The sequence below is a fragment of the Solanum lycopersicum genome, chromosome 5 (assembly GCF_036512215.1).
Source record: "Solanum lycopersicum chromosome 5, SLM_r2.1".
NCBI classification, from domain to species: domain Eukaryota; kingdom Viridiplantae; phylum Streptophyta; class Magnoliopsida; order Solanales; family Solanaceae; genus Solanum; species Solanum lycopersicum.
This window is the reverse complement of record NC_090804.1, coordinates 44,195,941-44,215,562: the sequence shown is the minus strand read 5'-3', so window position 1 is coordinate 44,215,562 and position 19,622 is coordinate 44,195,941. Positions and strand designations below refer to the sequence as shown.

Here is a 19,622-nt window from a genome sequence, read left to right as displayed (position 1 = left end):
TTAAATTAATATAACTTAATGAAAAAATGATTTTGTTCTTTATGAATTTGATTTTTGTATTAAATTTCACAAGAAAAAAACATTAAAAGAATTATTTGAGGCAGATTCATATGGCGTGGGGTGAGACAGGTTTAAAATGAAACAAAATTTATTATACAGAGTGAATTAAGAATTTTTCATGGTAAGCTCAACTCGCTCTGCCGCATCACCTCGTTGTCATCACAGTTTTCCATACTAGATGACAGACACCCTGCATTCCAAAAACTTACATATCTAGATCGCAGACAAAGAAAGTTCATCGCCGACTATTGATGAGGAATTATGATTGCTAGAGGTCCTCTTCTAGGGTGAAACCCATAAGTGTCCTAATTTAATACTAGTAGTATTTACAATTCATAATGCAACATAAATAAATAAGGAAGAGAAATAAATTTGAAAGGTACAAGTCATAACTTGGCCAGGTTTACAACAAAAACATTGATGAGAGTGCTCAATTGTTGTCACTCATAAATAAATAAAATAGTAGTAGTAGTAGTTTTTTCATTTTTCTTTTTTATTTTTTAGTTCACGTTGGAGCCCTACTAAGTCCGGTAATAGTAATTTTTTCATCCACAAACAAGAGGCTTTACTGCAGGTACTCTAAGGCAACTAAGACTTCCACCTGGAATGACAGAGCACTCAGGTTGAGGCCTTTGCATTTGTCTTCCTGGAATACAGTTCAATGAGAAATCAATACCCACATTTCTCAATGGAAGTTTGTCACAATCTTGGCTCAACTCAGAGAAGAAATTGTAAGCAAGAGTCAAATTCACAAGGTTTCTTAGTGAACAAACCAAGTCTGGTAAATCTCCAGATAACTTGTTATGTCCCAAGTTGAGAACCTCAATGCCACTCAAACAAGAAAGGGTATCAGGCAAATGCCCCATCAGTGAATTGAAACTTACATCTAATACTTGCAAATCCGTCCATAATCCCACACCTTCTGGTATACAACCATTTAACTCATTGTTTAAGAACAAAATCTCCTTAATTCTCGGACCCATGTACCCTAAACTAAAAGGAATGTTGCCAGTAAACTTATTATTAGCAAAATTAATGACTGAAGCAGGGGAATTCCCTAAACTCTGAGGTAGTTCACCATCAAACTGGTTATTATTAAGAAAAATAGCATCAAGTTTTCTGTTGAACAGATCCTCGGGAATTGGGCCTGTGAAACTGTTGAATCTGAGATCTAAATAAAGAAGATTTGGGATGAATAGTACTGTAGTAGGGAATGGACCTGAGAAATGGTTGTTACTAAGGTCTAATTCAACGAGTGAAGACAGATCTCTGAATGTTTGTGGAATTATACCTGAAAATCTGTTGGTATTGAGATGAATGAGAGACACATCTGTTAAATAAGATAGTTCTTTTACTAGAGTGCCTTGAAGATTTGCATGATTGAGATCTATACCTGTAACAACTGGGTCTGTTGGGTTGCCCATGTAATCTTGAGAGTTTGAGCAGAAAATTCCTTTGTAACTACACACATTTGGACCCACCCAATTCTTCAAAATCCCCGATGGATCATCAGTAATTGCAGATTTCCATGCTTGAAGAGCAGTGTATGCTGAACTTTGACTTGGGACAGCTCCTGGGTTTGGGCTGTTGATCCCTCCACCAAACCAAACACCTCCAGGTCCAACACCAACACCAACGCCAACGCCAACACCAACACCAACACCAACAACTTGAGTAACTATGATTTGAAGAAGCAAAACCAGAAAGCAACTTCCCCCCATTTTTGATCAAACAAGAGTCTTTTCTTTTTTTTGCAAGGTTGCACAAAATGTGATTGTAGCATTGATGAGAGACGATGTGGGTTTAGTTGGTGCTGCTTCTTCAATGAGGGGTTTATTGCTACTCTCGTCTTACACTACATATTTAATACACTCAGCATTGCAATTGCAATTGCAATTATTAATAAAAGCTTTACTTGTATATAACAGCTGACTTGTCATTGAGCACCAACTGTTCATGAAAATGAAGTTATGCCCCAATTTCTACAAAGGACGACTTTTCCTTTTTTCTTCTCATGCCAGTATTGCTTGTAAAATAATTTAACTATTACTTTAATTAAAAGTGGGCGAGATCATTATGGGTTCATAATGATTGTGAGACAATGAATTCGTTCAAAAATTAATGGTGAAGCCATGTTCATCATTTCCCTTTTTATCAGTATTAAAGAAGGCTACTAAGTCTTTCCCGAAACCTTTAATTATAAATTGTAATTATTGAATTTAAAATTCTAATTAAATTTAGATTGTGCTCTTCGAGGTTCAATTAGGATACGCTTCTTACTTAAAAATCGAATATCAGATATCTAATTAAGAACAAAACATTTATATCGATGTACCACAATCTATACTGATAACTAAATTAATATTTTGATATCATTCATCTGTTACCCGACTCAGTAAATAGGTTGCATGTTCCTTCTTCTTATATTATATAAGACTATATTGTTAAAAATAAATAAATTGTATGATACTGCACAGGTGATATTCATGACTAGTAGTGGGTGGGCACATCAGTGGAGACATTTCTATTAATGGAGTAGCTGATACAATAGTGTTTGATCCTTTCAAATATTTTTAGAAAATAATATTTACGCAAAGTTTGAGTGAAATTACAATATATGTTTGGCCCGAAGCTTTTTCAAGAATATTTGATTATTTTTAGAAAAATATAATTCTATTCTTAAGTTTCAAAAACTATTAAAATACACATAAATTTATATTATAATTTTATATAGAGAAAATGGTCTAACCCCCCCCCCCCCCCCCCCCAAAATCTATACCCGAAATCTCAACTACACACTTCAATTTTATGGGTGTTTCATTACCTACCTAAACTGTATTTTTATATATTTTATACCCATAGCACCTAGAAGCATAATTTGACGAAAAATTTCTCCTTCTCCAACAGTCATCTTCCCCACTTTTAAATAACCATTACTTCTTCTTCCTCCACCATTAATCCTTATTTCTTTTGTGAAAAATTCACGATTTCCTCTCAAAATTAAGTAAGGTTTAGTTGTTAATGTTCATTTTTACTTCAAATCTTGAATTCAGAGTTCGTAATCTGCTCTTATTTCTTATTTAAGTCTCTAATTAGAATTTTGAATTTTCTCAAAATTCATCAAAAATGACAAATGAAAACTTGAATAGGCTTTGTAAGATGCAAACACGGAATTTTGCTAAAGTTGTAAATTTTCTTGGTCGAAATTAAATCCAAAAAGAAGATTTTGATTTTGCGCATGCTATGGTGTATGTGTTTTTTCTCTTGTATTCTTGCTATATTTCTTTTGACGATTCATTTTTTAGTCTAAAAATTGTAGATGGAGATGAACATGAGAAAAAAGGGTTTTTGGATTTCTCTTTGTTCCTTTGTTCTGTTTTCAGTTTAGGAGGGAAATGGAGGGGAAAAACTAGAAAAGGGAGAAAAACAAGAAATGAGAGTTTCAAGGTGAGGGGTCCCAGCTCGTGTAATCACGCATGACAACTTGTTTGGTTTATGTGTTGAGGTCATGACTTAGGCAGGTAGAAAAATTATAAAAATATAGTTTATGTGGGTAATGGGACACCGGTGAAGTTGGAGTGTTTAGTTAGGATTTCGGGTATAGGTTGGAGGGGTTCTAGACTATTTTCTCTTTTATATATAATGAATATGTTTTGTTAAAACATAACCTTATAATATAATTGATAACAATCAACAATAACAAAATAACAACATAGATAAGACAATACATTAATCGCATATTCAAACTCGTCATTGATTCGATTATAATTTTAACTCATTAAACACTATTGTTTTTTTCATCAATTTTATCACTCAAATTAGAACACAAACTTTTTCGGAGGAGACAGTAACAAATATTAGTTATAATTAATAAATAATGACTACTTTTACATAAAACATAAAAGTTTGGCAAATAGTTTTAAAATTCCCAAATATTAGAATTTGGCCCAAATACTAGTTTTTTCTAGTACTTGGGATCATTGGCAAATATATTTGACAAGTTATATGACCAAACATCACATCTCAAATTTTTCCCAAATATTATTGGAGTCAAACGAATCCTACATGGCGTCATCACAAATAATAATTTTCTTTCAATTTATTTACTTTCAAAACTAATCTTTTCCTTTCATGAGAAGCTGTGACATTTATGTAAAATTCTCGCAAATATGTGAAGAGTGAAGGATTGTATTGATAATTGAACGATTGAGTTACATACTCCTTATCTAGGAGAAGAGTCCTACAATAGCTACACTAGGAATCCGAATACAACACAAATATCTGCTAGCTGATCCTTAAACCTCACAAACTCCTAGCTTGTGACGAAACTCAGCAAAAACTTATTTGGTTAATGTTTTTGTATGAATTTCTGCTAGCTGATCCTTAGACCTCACAAACTGAGTAACAAGTTGTCCTTTGGCCACATTCTCATCAACAAAATGATAGTCCATTTCAACATGTAAAATTTCTAGCATGCATAACTGGATTAACTGTCATGTACAAAGCACTCATATTGTCACTTACAATGTAGGTACAGATCAAAGAAACACCCCTAGGTGATGAAGTAGATACATGATTCATGTCATTCTGATGTAGTGGAGGCAAGTGCTTTATACTCAGCTTCAAAACTTGAAGGAGCAACTGTGGACTGTTTCTTGGAGGTCCAAAAATACAGTTTGCACCTAGGTAGATGATATAGCCTGTAGTTAATCTCCTAGTGGTGGTACAACCTCCCCAATCAACATCTGAGTATCCATACAACCTACATGATGATTGTGAAATAAGCCAAAGTGCAGAGTGCCTTTGATGTACTTGAGAATCCTTTTTACCCCTTGAAGATGTTCACTGTTCAAATTTTGCATAAATTGTCTTCCTAAATTCAGAACATGAATAATATCCGGGTTTGTGAGAGTCAAGTTTTGAAGGCTTCCTACTATCATTTGGTAAAAAGATGCTTTAACCAGGCTTCCCACAACTTCATGTAGACCATGCTTTTGAGCCAAAGGAGTGGCTGCAGCCTTTGTAAAAGTCATTCAGTCTTGTCTAGCAGCTTAGCTGCATACTTGCTCTGGCTTAAGTGGATACCCTCATTAAAATACTTAACCTCAATTCTAAGAAAGAAGTGAAAAGAGCCAAGATCTTTCATGACAAATTCTTTTCCAAGTTGTTGAACCAATTCTGAGACATGCAATGAATTGCTACTTGTTATAACAATATCATCCACATATAACAAGAGAAATATGATGCCTTTGTGATATTGCAATATAAATAATGAAGAATCTGCCTTACTATAGATGAAGCCAAGGTTTAGGAGATGCATGCTTAACCTATCAAATCAGGCTCTTGGTGCTTGTTTAAGACCATACAACACCTTTTTAAGTAGACACACATGATGAGGATACTTGGGATCAATAAATACAGAAGGTTGACTCATGCACACATCCTCTTGTAAGATCCATGAAGAAATGTATTTTTTACATCGAGTTGTCTAACTTCCAACTTTGAGCTGATGGCAACGAATAAAACTACGCTAATGGTTGTTGCTTTAACCACAAGGCTAAAAGTTTCTTCAAAGTCGATGCCTTCAAGCTGAGAGAATCCTCTGGCCACAATTTTGGCCTTGTATCTGTCTATTATTTCATCAGCTTTTAATTTGGTCTTAAACACCCATTTTGAGTCAACCAAATTTATACCAGGAGATTTGGGCACCGATATTCATGTCTTGTTAGTGTGTAAAACATTGATTTCCTCTTGCATTTCTACAAGCTAATGAGGTGACTTAAGTGCTTCCTTAATAGTGTTTGGTTCCTTCAGAATGTCTTTGTTGTTGTGAGCAACAAGTGATAAGTGATGTTCCTTCGCCTTGTGACAAGTGATCATATGATGCCCTTTTGGTCATGAAGTACCTCAACTGATACATCAACCGAAGTAGTTGACTGGAGTGTAGCATTGTCAGTTTGATGGTCCACACACTACACCATTTTAGGTCTACGACAAAACTAAATCTGGACAACACTTGTAAGTGTTACCTAAAATATTTTTGAATACACTTTTAAAGTGTAGCCAAAATTTTTAACTTTTGATTTTGATAATTTTGACAACACTTATAAAGCATGCTCTTTAATGGTATATGCTACACTTTATAAGTGTTTTTATATTATGAAATAATTGAAAACAACTATTTTTATGTATGACCACACTTTAAAAGTGTGCTATTTTAAAAATTAAAAAAACAACAGTAGCCTTAATGTTTCTCCAAAAAATTTATATCCCTCTACCATTTTCAAAGTCTCGCTCCAATTTTGATTTTGGAAAAAAATATCATAAACATAAAACCTTTCAACTCTTAGGTCTTTGCCACTAATCATAAATTTTTTTTATAATATTTGAAGAAACAAAATTTGCTCAAAATATTAAATTTTTCCCAATTTTTTGAAGAACAAAATTGGTCCAAATGTGAAACGTTTCAAGGGCTCACAAATTAACAGGTATCTCTTCATTTTTCACTATAATTTTGCTACGATTTCTTCAGCAAATTCAAGGAATGAATCGCTCCTAAGATGACTAAGATTTTGCTCCTACGATCTGACTTCCATTTTGTTCCTAATCAACTGACTTTGTTCTTTACGATCTGCCAACGATTTTGCTCCTAATATGAAAATTCGCTCATCGTGAATCTCTCGTCTAGCTTATCTAATCAGCGTGAAGAACAAAATTCCTCCAAATCTATTTTCTTTTGCGCTGTTCTAGTCAAGATGATGAATAGTATAGAACTGAGTGCTTCACTTCAGAAGATGGTGTGTTATAGCTTCATCACAATGAAAGGATTTTGTTGGATTTGTTGGAATAGGGTTTTACAGGTAAACTTTTTATCTTTGAAAGTCTAAATTTATGGCATATGGGTTTATTGCTATGGTTACACATTTAGCTTTAGGGTTCTCATATTCTTGTGTTGTTGGCATGATATTATGTTAATTCTTTGCCTTATTTTTCTCTTTTAGATTTGTTGATTTCCCTTAAACCGTCAAAGGCCTAATGAATCTCGAGTTTTGGTTTAGTCTCAGACTGTTCACTGTTTGTGATGAGCTACGCTATAAGCCAAAGCTTATTGAAATTTCAGTTCATGTTCGCGAGTCTGGTGTTATTGTAACTATTTTAGGGATACTTCAAATTCTGCATAGCATTTCTACTCTTGATATAGGGTATAAAGTATGCTTTTACTTTCACTTTGACAATGCGGCCCTACTTAAATTCATCCTAAATATCATGAACCTTTTCTATCTATTTGTCGTACTAGTGCAACAATTATCGAACTAGAAAGGTTTCTATATTTTCAGTTGATGTTTTAACAATTCCAAAGCTTGTCTATATTTCTGCTCTTTGCCCTTGTCTTATTATTTTTTAGAAGTGTTGTAATGAATCTCTCTTGTAACCTGTTTTAAATATGTGGGATGAAGGTCAAAGCTGATAGGGATGAATCTTCCCCATAAGCTACTATGCTTGCTTCACATCAAGCTTCAAGCCACTAGTGGAAACAAGACGAAAACACCTGGACCTGGTGCTCTGTCTGCTCTAAGAGCTCTTGCTCGTTCTGGAATGAAAATTGGTCGTATAGGTAATGTTTAGCTTTTGTGTATCAAAATGTTAGAATTATCTATTTTTGTGAGAAACACATATGTGGAGTGAAACTGTTGATGAATCATATAACTTTCTAAATTATCTTGCAGAGGACGTGACTCCAATTCCAAATGATAGCACTCACATAAAGGGTGGTAGGAGAGGAAGAATGATGTAAGCTTGCTTCAATTGTCAATAAGGAGATGCAGTTTCTTGTTGAGAATGCTGCAGGTGTTAGTTTTGATATGAACTTGAATCTTATTCATCTACTATGTAGTTCTACTTATGTTTGCCTTGCTTATAATTTTTGCTACTTTTCGTGGTTAAATTTGTGAAACAATTATGAGAAATATGAATTTTAGCCTACTATCTATTAGCTGGTTGAGATCTATATTCCATGGTTTTTCCGTTTTGTTGTTGTAGTGATTGAACTTCGTATATGTTGACCTATTATTTAATGTTGTGAGATTCTGCACAATAAATTCCAAAAGTAGTTATCAAGAGCATAGTCCCAAGCTGCCAATTTAATTGACAGGATACCTTAGTTTATCATTGTTTGTCAAAGGGATTATTTCTTTCATTTGACATATTACATAGGCTTAAGTGTGTTGGTTACTAATTGTTAGTGAATTCTATAAAGTACAAAGATGTTCACTAACAGCTTGCTCGGTCGTATATATATTGCATTTTCATGGACATATCTGTGTGTTTTCTAAGTCCCTGCAGTTTAGAGACAACATTTTTGCATCCTTTCTAGTTGATGTGCAGTTAACAGTCTTGGTTTTGTAAGAGATAACTTTTACATAAGGTGGTATATCTGCTTCTGGATTGCTATTTTGCGTGGTCTGTGTTACTCATGAGAGTTGTAGAGCCTTGATTCTATTACCAATTTCTTATTTTGTAAAACTAGAGTTAAATAATAGAACTTTTCGTGTTTTCTCATTGAAGTTTCAAATAAGTAGCTAAATCTAAGAGCATATTTGAATTTACTTTTAGGTTTTAGCTTTTGAAATAAGTAGTTAACTCCAGGCTTCACAACAATTTTTTGAATCAAAATTACCTTCTTGTTGATCTTCTGGTTTTTTCCCTTGTAGTTTTGGCTCAAGCTTCTCTACTACGATCTTGTGTCTGCAATTTATAGAATCAGTGTACATGTGATAGAATCAACTTACATTACATACAATAGCAGTGTTGTGAAAAGCGCGCTTCAAAGCAAGGCGACCCTTGTGCGCTTTTTTATCTTGAGGCGAGGCGATCTGAAAAAAGCTCTCGCTTCAGATGAAGAAGCAAGAAGCAACCCTAAGGCAAAAGCGCAATAAAGAGCGCTTTTTATAAAAAAAGCTACAATTAGGTTTTTTTTTAAAAAAAATTAGTTTTTTTTTTAAAAAATAATCTGAAATATAACCTTCTCTCTCCTCACGACTCTTCTTTCACGACTCTTTCCCTTCTTTCTCTCCTCGCGACTCTTCTTTCCCAATACTTCTTTCCCTTCTTTCTCTTATGACGATCTTGACTGAGGCTGCCTCTCTCTTCAACCTCGACCGCGACTGCAGGTAACTTTTTGTTCATCTCTTTTTTAGCTAATGTTGATTAGTTCATCTCTATGCGTTTCTTTTCTCCTGAAATATACAATCTTCGCCTGTGCTTCATCTCTTCATCTTTCTGAGTTTCGACTACTCTAGTTTTTTCTTCTTCTTCTCTTCTTTTCTTCATCTCTGCTGCCTTCTCTGTTTCTAATTACTGACTGCTGCCTCCTCTGTTTTTTTTTTCAATTCTTATGCTTTTTTTTTTGTGATCAGTCTAGCAGCCTTGTTGAAGAATAGGAGTTTGAATCTTTGTGATTTAATTATGTTTTTGATTTTTTGCTTTATATGTTATGACTTATGAATATTTTTGCCTATGTAATTTCTTTCAATCTAAGACTATATTACCTCTATTTAGTTATTTAATATTTTTTTTTTTTTATACTAAATGTCGCTTTTTTAAAAAAAGCGCCGCTTCGCTTCACGCTTCTGTGAACCAAGCCCTCGTCGCTTTTTTCCGCTTCTCGCTTCCCAAAACACTGTACAATAGGTTATAGCTTGCACTTAACTCAGCTGCTGCAATATGCTATAATCAATTACTCTTATATAGCTGCTGCAATCTGCGATAATAAAGTGCAAGAAATTCTGGTAAGAGTTGAGCCCTTCTATAACTGTATGTACTCAGACAAAGGTTTCCAGATTGGTTGATCAGAAACAATGGGATAGTAGTGAATTTGAGTTGCAAGAATGGTCAGGAAAAGATCTGGAGGTGTAGTTTGAATGATCTTTCGATATCCCAGCTTACATTGATAAAAAAAGCATACATTTGATGTTTTTTTGTGTTGAGTTTCCTCTTTTTTCATGCTTTGTTTTGTGCCACTTCTATCCTGATTTACATGTCTGCATTAGAGTATCTTAAGATTACTCTCCTGCTGCCCCTGTTCTTTGGCCTGAAGTGGACTTGGAGTTGGAATTGATGTTCTGATCCAGTGCTGCCTGAACTAAACATGTAATTTGAAGTCTTTTCAGGGTTAGATTATGTTATAACATCGTAACATGCCCCAATTTCTGATAAATGCCCTGACATGGATCCTAGTTTTTCCTACTGGGTTCTTGACATGTTCAGATGCAAGAGGTTGCTGGGAACATGGAGGTTACCTTCATGGAAGAGGCAGTATAGATTCTTTCTCACAATAATTGCTTCTTCTTTTTTTTACTTTGGTACATTAGTCTGTCCATATAATGGAAATGTGGAATAGTTTCTTGAACCTTGTTTAAGTTATATATTGTAGCCCTTGACAACGATGACTTGCTTTACCTCAATAAGCAGATGGGAGCCGAGGAGAATGCTGAACGTCTTCTGCTCTCAAAAACGTGCATTTCAAGCATTCAAGATATCCTTTTTGTTTGTTTCTTCTTTGATGCCACTGCATAATAATATTGAATGGTGACAAGAATTTTAAATTGATGTCTGTTGAATCTCATTTACACATAGAGTTATTAAAAAGATTGATTTAATGATTTAACCCGTCGGATTTTAGCTTTGCTAGCATAGAGGATGTGTTGTGGTTTGCGAAAGTTAGGACACATAAAACTTATCCCCAAAAAACACAGATATGTACAGTTATCAAGTACTATAACCATTAAAATCTTCTATGTATTGCGTGACTAATTTAAACTAAGTTTTTGCTTATTATTTGCCTGCATCTGTTCCCCCTCCACTTCGGGTTGAGCCCAAGCCAAAAATTGGAATCAGGTACAATTGACTTATTTTACATTCTTACTTATTATTTACCTGCATCTGTTCCCCCTCCACTTCGGGTTGAGCCCAAGCCAAAAATTGGAATCAGGTACAATTGACTTATTTTACATTCTTACTTATTATTTACCTGCATCTGTTCCCCCTCCACTTCGGGTTGAGCCCAAGCCAAAAATTGGAATCAGGTACAATTGACTTCTTTTACATTCTTACTTATTATTTACCTGCATCTGTTCCCCCTCCACTTCGGGTTGAGCCCAAGCCAAAAATTGGAATCAGGTACAATTGACTTATTTTACATTCTTACTTTAGACACATTTTCTTTCCAAGTATTCTCCCTAGTCTTTTTCTCCTAGTTTTTATGCCTCAGTAATCAGAAGGTGAGTAATTTTTACAGCTTGATACTTTTTTGTCCTCAAATGTTCAAGGAGCCAAATTAAGATATTTACTGGTCTACAGGCAGCAAGTTTTACTCAAAAAGGATTTAGAAGTCAAGCCTAAGAAGCAGAAAGTTTCTAGAGGGTCTGATGGGAGTAATTTCAAGTACACAGGCTATTCCTAGTAGCAATTAGCAATTAGCAACTCTAATTCCAATCAAGAGAAGCAGAAAGAGGTCTTTCCATCCAAACAAAATGACACTGGAAATGAAAAAAAGGTACATAATCCGATAAAAAGAATGTTAGAAGCATATGAATGTTCCTCTTTTATATGTTAATTCTTTGCAATTCTATAGCCAGTAAATTCAATGTCATCTCCTACGAATCTAAGCATGAAGATTATGGCGACCAACATATATCAGCAGCTTTATGTCCGTGAAAATTAAAAAAACTTGCCTCCGTCATCATGTTAATTTTTCTTTAAAACACCAACTGCAAATAGAGTTCTCAATGTCATCCTCCACAAAGGACTGAGGAACCCTATCTGTAGAGAATGCCATTCATGACAAAATCTTATGATTATTAAAAACGACTAGTATCGAGCATATTGAATGCATGATTTATTTCACTAACTTATAATTTTATTTTAAAATGTGCAGAAAAATATCGGTAATTGAATTTTGATTAGTGGTGAGAAGTAAATTCGATCTATTGCATTGAACGATGAAGAGCTTTTGTACTATTGTCATATTTGTTTTAATGCCTTTGATTTTTTGGAATATATTGATAGTGGAGATCTTTAGGCAATCAAATTCTAAGTATTGGTTGTTACAAGACATGTTTTCAAAGCTTATTCAATATATATAGCTTCGATTAATTTATTAGCTAATTTTTTGGTTTATATCACTTATATATTTAATTATATGATTATTGATAATATGCAAATAAAAATTATTATTGTTAAAGATGAAAAATATTGGCTACAAAAATTCTACGAAACATTGTCACACTTAAAAAGTGTTGTTTTCGATGAGATATGAAAGACCACTTTTTAAACGTGACCAATAACAAAGCAAAGATCACATTTTAAGTGTAGTATAACCAGATAAAAGGTGTTGCTAATAGTTACTACAAAGCGTGCCCTTTATAGCTCTTTGGCAACGCTTTTTAAGTTTACCTGCTATGGTGACATTTCTAACTTGTTACCTAATGTCAAAGGTTACACTCCTTTTGATCACTCCCTAAAAAGTGTTGCTTAAAATCTAAAAGTGTAGCCTTTTATCAAAGACCACACTTTTTGCTAGTTTATGCTACACTTTACTAGGGTGGCGTTAGGCCTAAAATGGGATGGTGACAGGTACATCAAAGGCACTCACACTTTGGCCTTAGACTTATTTTTACAATCACGGATACCATGTAGAATTCTCATGTATATGTGAAGAATCAAGGATTTTATTGATAATTGAATGATTGAGTTACATACTCCTTATACAGGAGAAGAGTCTCATACTAGCTACACTAGGAATCCTAATACAACACAAATATATTATTTACACCTTATCATAGTCGACTACATCAACTTTAAGTCATACAAAATATAAACTTGTACATAATTTAAAATTAGTAGTCTAGTCTTAGTGTAACTCGAACTTTAACTCGTTAGGCATCTTCATGTAACCTATTCCTTTGACGTGTTTCATTTAACTTCTTTCAACAATTTATGAAAAATTGTGACTTTAATGAAGATGTGCAATTTTTATGAAAAGTTGTGACTTTAGTGAAGAGTTGCGACTTTTATGAAAAATTATGACTTATGAAAAGTTGTGAACTTTCGAAGGGTTTCAACTTTTTCAAATAATATATCCTTTCCGATAAGACTCAATAAACATTTGTTCACAGTACCATTTGTTGTCTATAAATAGAGGAATTTTGTATCATTTTTAAACAACGAATATTCTAAACCTCTTCCTCCTCTTCTTCATAATTAAATATTTGTATGCTTTGCTCGTGTTTAGTGACTCATTGACACCGGCCATTACTTATGTTACAAATCCTGATATGTATTTTTATAGTCATTTATTTATCTTATGTTATGAAGGATAAATGATAAGATGTAATAAGTTTCATTTTCTTTTACATTATTAATGTTTGTTACTATGTAATCTTGTATGTAAGACAATATAGTGTTTTAGTTTTAATGAAGAGAAAAGACATAAAGACACCATCGAAGTTGTCCCATATTTGCATAAAGACACCTAAACTTTTAAAGTGTCCTATCACACCACTTAACAACTATATATTGTTGTAAATTGGCCATTTTTACTCATTCCATCGTCTATGTAATGCGCGTGTTGCTCACTCTCTAGGTAACCCAACCCCACCCTTTTTTTTGAAGATTATTCGTGAACTCCTTTTCATTTCATTTCTCAACTTTTCCCTAAAAAATCAAACGAAATACACAATGTTCTTGTTGACGATAGTGTTGTTGTTGACAATCTCGTTGTTGATCATTGTTGATCGTTGTTGATGTGTATTTGTGAAGATTCTTGGAGATTGAAGGTCTAATAGGTTAGGGTTCTAAAATCTGCACTTTTTTTCTCGATTATTCTCATTTTATGGATTATTATATTGTAGAAGTGTTAGAATAGACCTCCTACAGTTGCCATTGTTAGGATATTTTTGAGTATGTTGGGTAATCGACTTAGTGTAGGGTATTGTGTTATTGACTTAGTGCAACTGTTAGTGATCAGGGTTTTGTGATTGTGTTTTAGGTTAGGGTTAGATGTTATCCACTTAGTTCGAATCTTATTATTTGTCTCTTATACATTTGTAGACTTCAATTTGTATACTAATAACTGCTATTGTTAGTGTTTTTGTTCTGTTAGTACTGTTAAAGCTTAATGTTAGTGCTTTATTCTACTTTTGTTAGTTAGTGTTTCTGTTGTTGTTGTTTGTTAGTGATTATGTTTGTTGTGTACAACTTGTTAGAGTTAGTTATTGAAATGTGTGTTTGAATTGTGTTTGTTGTTGTTACATGATTTTTCAGGATGACTTTTACTCTTATAACTTTAAGATGGTATCATGGGGGGAAATAGAATTTGGTCTACCACCTAAATATATTGGGGGGCATGTGACAGAATTCCTAGATGTAGATGTTGATAGGATGTCTTATTTTGAGTTGAGGGACTACATAAAGGAACTAGGATATACAATAGATTGTGATTTTTTCATCAAGTGGGATGGGTTATTGGTCCTTGTTGATAATGATAAGGTTATATTTGACCCTTTTCAATATGATGAATGATGGGGATACAGTGGAGGTGTATGTTTTTCATGGGGTTAGTGAAGCTAATCAGGCCCCACTTGGATTGGAGTTTGTCCCCCATGTGACTGAAAGTGGGGTAGGTGAGGAATCTTTTAATGAGACTTCTAACCCTAATAATCAGCCTCCTACTTCTACTTTTCCTTCCATCCCTACAACTGGTCCTTCTGAAACTTCCAGCACTCCATTTGAAGCTCAGTCTTCTACTGTGCCTCCACCATCTCCTTCTATTGTGCCTCCTCCTTCATCTGATTATCCTATAATAGATGATGATCCAACTGATGATGAAGTGGAAGATGAATCAGGATCTGAAGGGGATACTAGTGAAGATACTAAGGTTGACAGTGATGTTCATCAAGAGTATGTAGATATAAGGGCAACCAAGAGGCATTTCAAAAGGTCACAAAGGAGAAGTAGGGGAACTACTTCAGATCAGATTAATGTTAATGAGAAAGGTCCAGATATAGGGTATGATGAGACAAATAATGGTATTAGGGAAAGCTTAGTTGGTAAGCTAGGAGGTGATGAACCTTATTATCTAAGAGATGAAGTTCCTAACTTTGAAATAGATGGTGAAGAGGTTGATCAGGTAGTGCATAAACCTGTTAGGAGGAAGAAAACCCCAAATAGAGTTGTGTTTGATACAACTGCTGAAAAGATTGTTTGGGAATTAGGACTGGTTTTTGGAACTGTTGAAGAATTTAGAGTGGCAGTGACAAAATATGCAACCCAAGAACATATTCAAATTGAAAAATATGTAAATGAGCCTGGCAGAGTTAGAGTGAGATGTTGTAAAGAGAGTTGTCCTTGGTTGTTGTGTGCAAGTAAGGATAAAACTAGTGGAGATTTCATTGTGAAAACATACAACCCTATCCATAAATGTTTGACATCAACTCATAACTACCTGTGCAACTCAAAGTTTTCGGCCACCAAATACAAAGAAAGAATAACTCAACAGCCAAATTGTCTTGTTGCAGGACATTATTAGAAAGGAGTTGGATATTAATGTTGGTAGGACAACAGTGAGAAGAGCTAGGGCTAGAGTGTTACAAGAGATCATGGGTGATCACATTGTGGAGTATGGTAGGATTTTTGATTATAGAGATGAAATATTAAGGAGTAATCCAGGTAGTACTTGTGTAGTGAAGGTTGGAGAAGATTCTGAAACTAGGCAGAAATTTTTTGAAGGATTTTATGTTTGCTTCAATGCTTTAAAGAAAGCATTTTTTGGAGGTGCTAGAAGGTTGATTGGTTTTGATGGGTGTTTTCTCAAAGGTGTGTGTAAAGGCCAGTTGTTAGTGGCAGTTTGTAGAGATGGAAACAACCAAATGCTCCCTATTGCTTGGGCAGTTGTTGAGGTTGAGAATCAGTATACCTGGACATGGTTTCTTGAACTAGTAAAGAATGATCTTGAACTTGGAGAAGGGCATCAACTATCCATCATTAGTGATATGCAAAAGGTAATTACTGATATCCATCTTACTATTTTATTGTTGTTGAGTTTTGCACTTTAATTGATTCTTTTTCTGTTATGTTGGTATGTTAGGGACTAGAAATTGCTGTGGATACTTTATTGCCACTTGTTGAACATAGAAAATGTGCAAGACATGTTATTGCAAATTGGTCAAAAAATTGGAAAGGAGTTGAAAGAAGAAGAGTGTTTTGGAGGATTTCTAAATCCACATTTGAAGCTGAGATGAAGGACAATATAGAGACAATGAGGAAATTAGGACAAGAAGGTTTAGATAATCTTTTATGGTAGAATACATGGTGCAAGAAGTATTTTGAAGAATATAGCAATGTGATGTTGTGGACAACAATATGGCAGAAAGCTTTAATGCTTGGATAGTGTCTGCAAGGTATAAAACCATCATTACAATGTTTGAGGAGATAAGGGTGAAGATGATGAAAAGAATTGGTGATTTGAGAGAGTTCTCAAACACTTGGATCACTGATATATCTCCTATATCTTTGAAGATTTTGCAAGAAAACATTCAAAAGTCTATGCAATGTAACTTGACTTGGAATGGAGAAAGAGGTTTTGAGATTAAACACCATGGGTTTACACACACTGTGGACATTGTTAATAGGAGGTGTAGTTGCAGATCCTGACAGCTTAGTGGAATTCCTTGTCCTCATGGTGTTGCTGCCCTTCATTACAAAAACTTGGAACCAATCCATTATGTGGCTAGCTGTTATAGCAAGGAAACCTACCTCAGCACATATGCCCATTTTATTCAGCCAATGAATAACATGAAAATGTGGTCAACCTCAAATAATCCAATTGTAAAGCCACCAAAGATCAGAAAGTTGCATGGAAGACCAGTTAAGGTTAGAAGAAAGGAAGCAGATGAAAGCGGAAAAATTGGAAAGTTGAGCAAAAGAGGTGCTGTAATGACTTGTAGCAAATGTGGCACACAAGGACACAATAAAAGTCTGCCTGCCCATCCGTCTGTGGATGAAATGTTGTACTAAGGTTAACTTGAGTACCAAGACCTTTTTGAAATGACTTCTAGAAATGAGAGGTAAACTGAGGACCTCTATCTGAGATGATAGACAAAGGAACCCCATGCTACCTCACAATTTCAGTAGGGTAAAGCTTGGCATAGTCCTCTGCCGATTATGTAGTCTTGACCGCCAAAAAGTGAGAAGACTTAGTCATCCTATCAACTATCACCCAAATTGAGTCATGCTGTCTGCGAGTACAAGGTAACCCTGTGATGAAATCCATATTTATCACATCCCACTTCCAAGTAGGAATATCGATCTCTTGAGTCATACCTCTGGGTTTCTGATGTTCTATCTTGACTTGCTGGCAATTGGGGCATTTACTAACAAAATCTGCTATATCTCTCTTCATGCCATTCCACCAATAGACTTCCCTCAGATTGCAGTACATCTTAGTGGCACGTGGATGAATAGAATACCTGGAGTTATGAGCATCTGCAAGAATATGCTGCCTCAACTCTCCCACATCAGGAACACAAAATCTTCCTTAGTAGCAAAGTACACCATCTCCCCCTTGGAAGAAAACCTCCACTCTCTGATTGTTGAGTGCACCCTTTAGTTCAAGCAAGATCGGATCACTCTCTTACTTTTGCTTAACCTCCACTACCAAAGACGATTCAGCCCCATTCTGTACTGTTACACCGCTGTCTGATATGCTCATAAGGCGAACTCCCAAGCGAGCAAGCCTGTGAACATCCTTCACTAGCTCCTTTCTGTTTTCCTCAACATGGGTTACACTACCCATAGATAATCTACTAAGAGCATCACCACTATATTCACCTTTCCAAGATGATAATGCACACTCATATCATAATCTTTAAGGAACTCAAGCCATCTCCTCTGGCAAAGATTCAACTGTTTCTAGGTGAACACATACTGAAGGCTCTTATGATCGGTGAACACATCTACATGAACACCATACAAGTAGTGTCTCCATATCTTGAGTGCAAACACCACTGCTGCAAGCTCTAGGTCATGAGTTGGATAGTTATTCTCATGCACCTTAAGCTTTCTAGAGGCATAAGATATAACCTTATCTCTTTGCATCAACACACAACCAAGGCCAACTCTGGATGCATCGCAATAGATCACATAACAATTTGAACCCTCTGGTAGACTCAAGACAGGAGCTCTAGTCAATCTAGTTTCCAATTCTGCGAAGCTTTTCTCACAATCATCTGACTATTGGAACTTGACCAAATTCTAAGTCAACCTAGTCAATGGTGAGGCTATGGATGAAAATCCTTCCACGAACCTTCTTTAATAAACTGCTAGACCTAAGAAACATCTGATATCTGTAGTAGAGGCAGGTCTTGTCAATTGTTTCACTGCTTCTATCTTTTGTGAATCTACGCGGATCCCTTCTCTAGATATAATACGACCAAGGAAAGCAACAAATTTCAACAAAAGCTCACATTTACTAAACTTAGCGAATAATTGGCGATCTTTGAGAGTCTGCAGAACAACTCTAAAATGACTTGCATGTTCTTCCTCACTCCTAGAGTAAATGAGGATATCATCAATGAAGATGATAATGAACAAGTCTAAGTAGTGTTTGAACACTCTGTTCATCAAATCCATGAAAGCTGCAGGAGCATTGGTTAGTCCAAACGACATAACTACAAATTCATAATGACCATACCGAGTTCTGAAGACTGTTTTTAGAATGTCACTATCTCTGACTCTGAGTTGATGATAACCCGATCTAAGGTCTATCTTTGAGAAATGACTAGCACCCTGAAGTTGTTCAAATAAGTCATCAATCCTGGGGATGGGATACTTATTCGTGATTGTGACTTTGTTCAACTATCTATAGTCAATGCACATTCTAAGAGAACCATCTTTCTTCTTTACGAACAACACTGGTGCACCCCATGGTGAAATACTTGGTCTGATGAAGCCCTTATCTAGAAGGTCTTTTAAATGCTCATTCAATTCCTTAAGCTTTGCTGGAGACATTCTGCAAGGAGGAATGGGAATAGGCTGGGTATCTGGAAGGAGATCAATTCCAAAGTCGATTTCCCTTTCGAGAGGAACCCGGGGAAGATCTTTTGGAAATACTTCTGGAAATTCAAAGACTATTGGAACTGACTTAAGAGATGAGGTTTCAAGTCTAGCATACTTAGCCCGAACTACATGATAGAGATAACCCTTAGATATCATCTTTCTGGCCTTAAGGTAAGAAATAAATCAACCCATAGGCGCTAGGCTACTACCCTTCCATTCTAAGATTGGTTCATCTGGAAACTGAAAATGAACAATCCTAGTTCTACAATCGAATGAGGCATAACATGAGTGTAACCAATCCATGGTTAGAATGACATCGAAGTCTACCATTTCTAACTCTACTAGATTTGCTGAGGTGACTTTTTGAGATACTGTGACAGGGTAATTTCTGTATACCCATCTAGGTGTAACTGGGTCACCGACTAGAGTAGAGACCAACAAAGGTTCTG

General features: G+C 35.2%; 3 protein-coding genes across 6 annotated transcripts; 2 read left to right on the top strand and 1 right to left on the bottom strand.

Moving 5' to 3' along the window:
- Window positions 1–427: 427 nt before the first annotated feature.
- On the bottom strand, window positions 428–2,188 carry LOC101265923 (leucine-rich repeat extensin-like protein 4). The gene has a single exon (XM_004239278.5). The coding sequence runs from the start codon at window positions 1,779–1,781 to the stop codon at window positions 606–608; it is 1,176 nt and encodes a 391-aa protein (XP_004239326.1). The 5' UTR covers window positions 1,782–2,188; the 3' UTR covers window positions 428–605.
- Window positions 2,189–6,274: 4,086 nt separating this feature from the next.
- On the top strand, window positions 6,275–17,036 carry LOC104647435 (uncharacterized). Of its 4 annotated transcripts, XM_069298066.1 has the most exons (6): window positions 6,286–6,548; window positions 6,749–6,920; window positions 7,518–7,675; window positions 7,788–11,614; window positions 11,996–16,118; window positions 16,205–17,036. In XM_069298066.1, the coding sequence occupies exon 5, from the start codon at window positions 14,576–14,578 to the stop codon at window positions 15,644–15,646; it is 1,071 nt and encodes a 356-aa protein (XP_069154167.1). In that variant the 5' UTR covers window positions 6,286–6,548; window positions 6,749–6,920; window positions 7,518–7,675; window positions 7,788–11,614; window positions 11,996–14,575; the 3' UTR covers window positions 15,647–16,118; window positions 16,205–17,036. The 4 variants fall into 4 exon arrangements, 3 of the variants coding, with proteins under 3 accessions (XP_069154166.1, XP_069154168.1, XP_069154167.1); XM_069298065.1 differs by having other exon boundaries at window positions 6,275–6,920; XM_069298067.1 differs by lacking the exon at window positions 6,749–6,920 and having other exon boundaries at window positions 6,285–6,548.
- On the top strand, window positions 15,717–17,133 carry LOC138348832 (uncharacterized). Its single transcript, XM_069298412.1, has 4 exons — window positions 15,717–16,118; window positions 16,205–16,397; window positions 16,487–16,554; window positions 16,774–17,133. The coding sequence occupies exons 1-4, from the start codon at window positions 15,717–15,719 to the stop codon at window positions 17,131–17,133; spliced, it is 1,023 nt and encodes a 340-aa protein (XP_069154513.1).
- The last annotated feature ends 2,489 nt before the right edge of the window (window positions 17,134–19,622 follow it).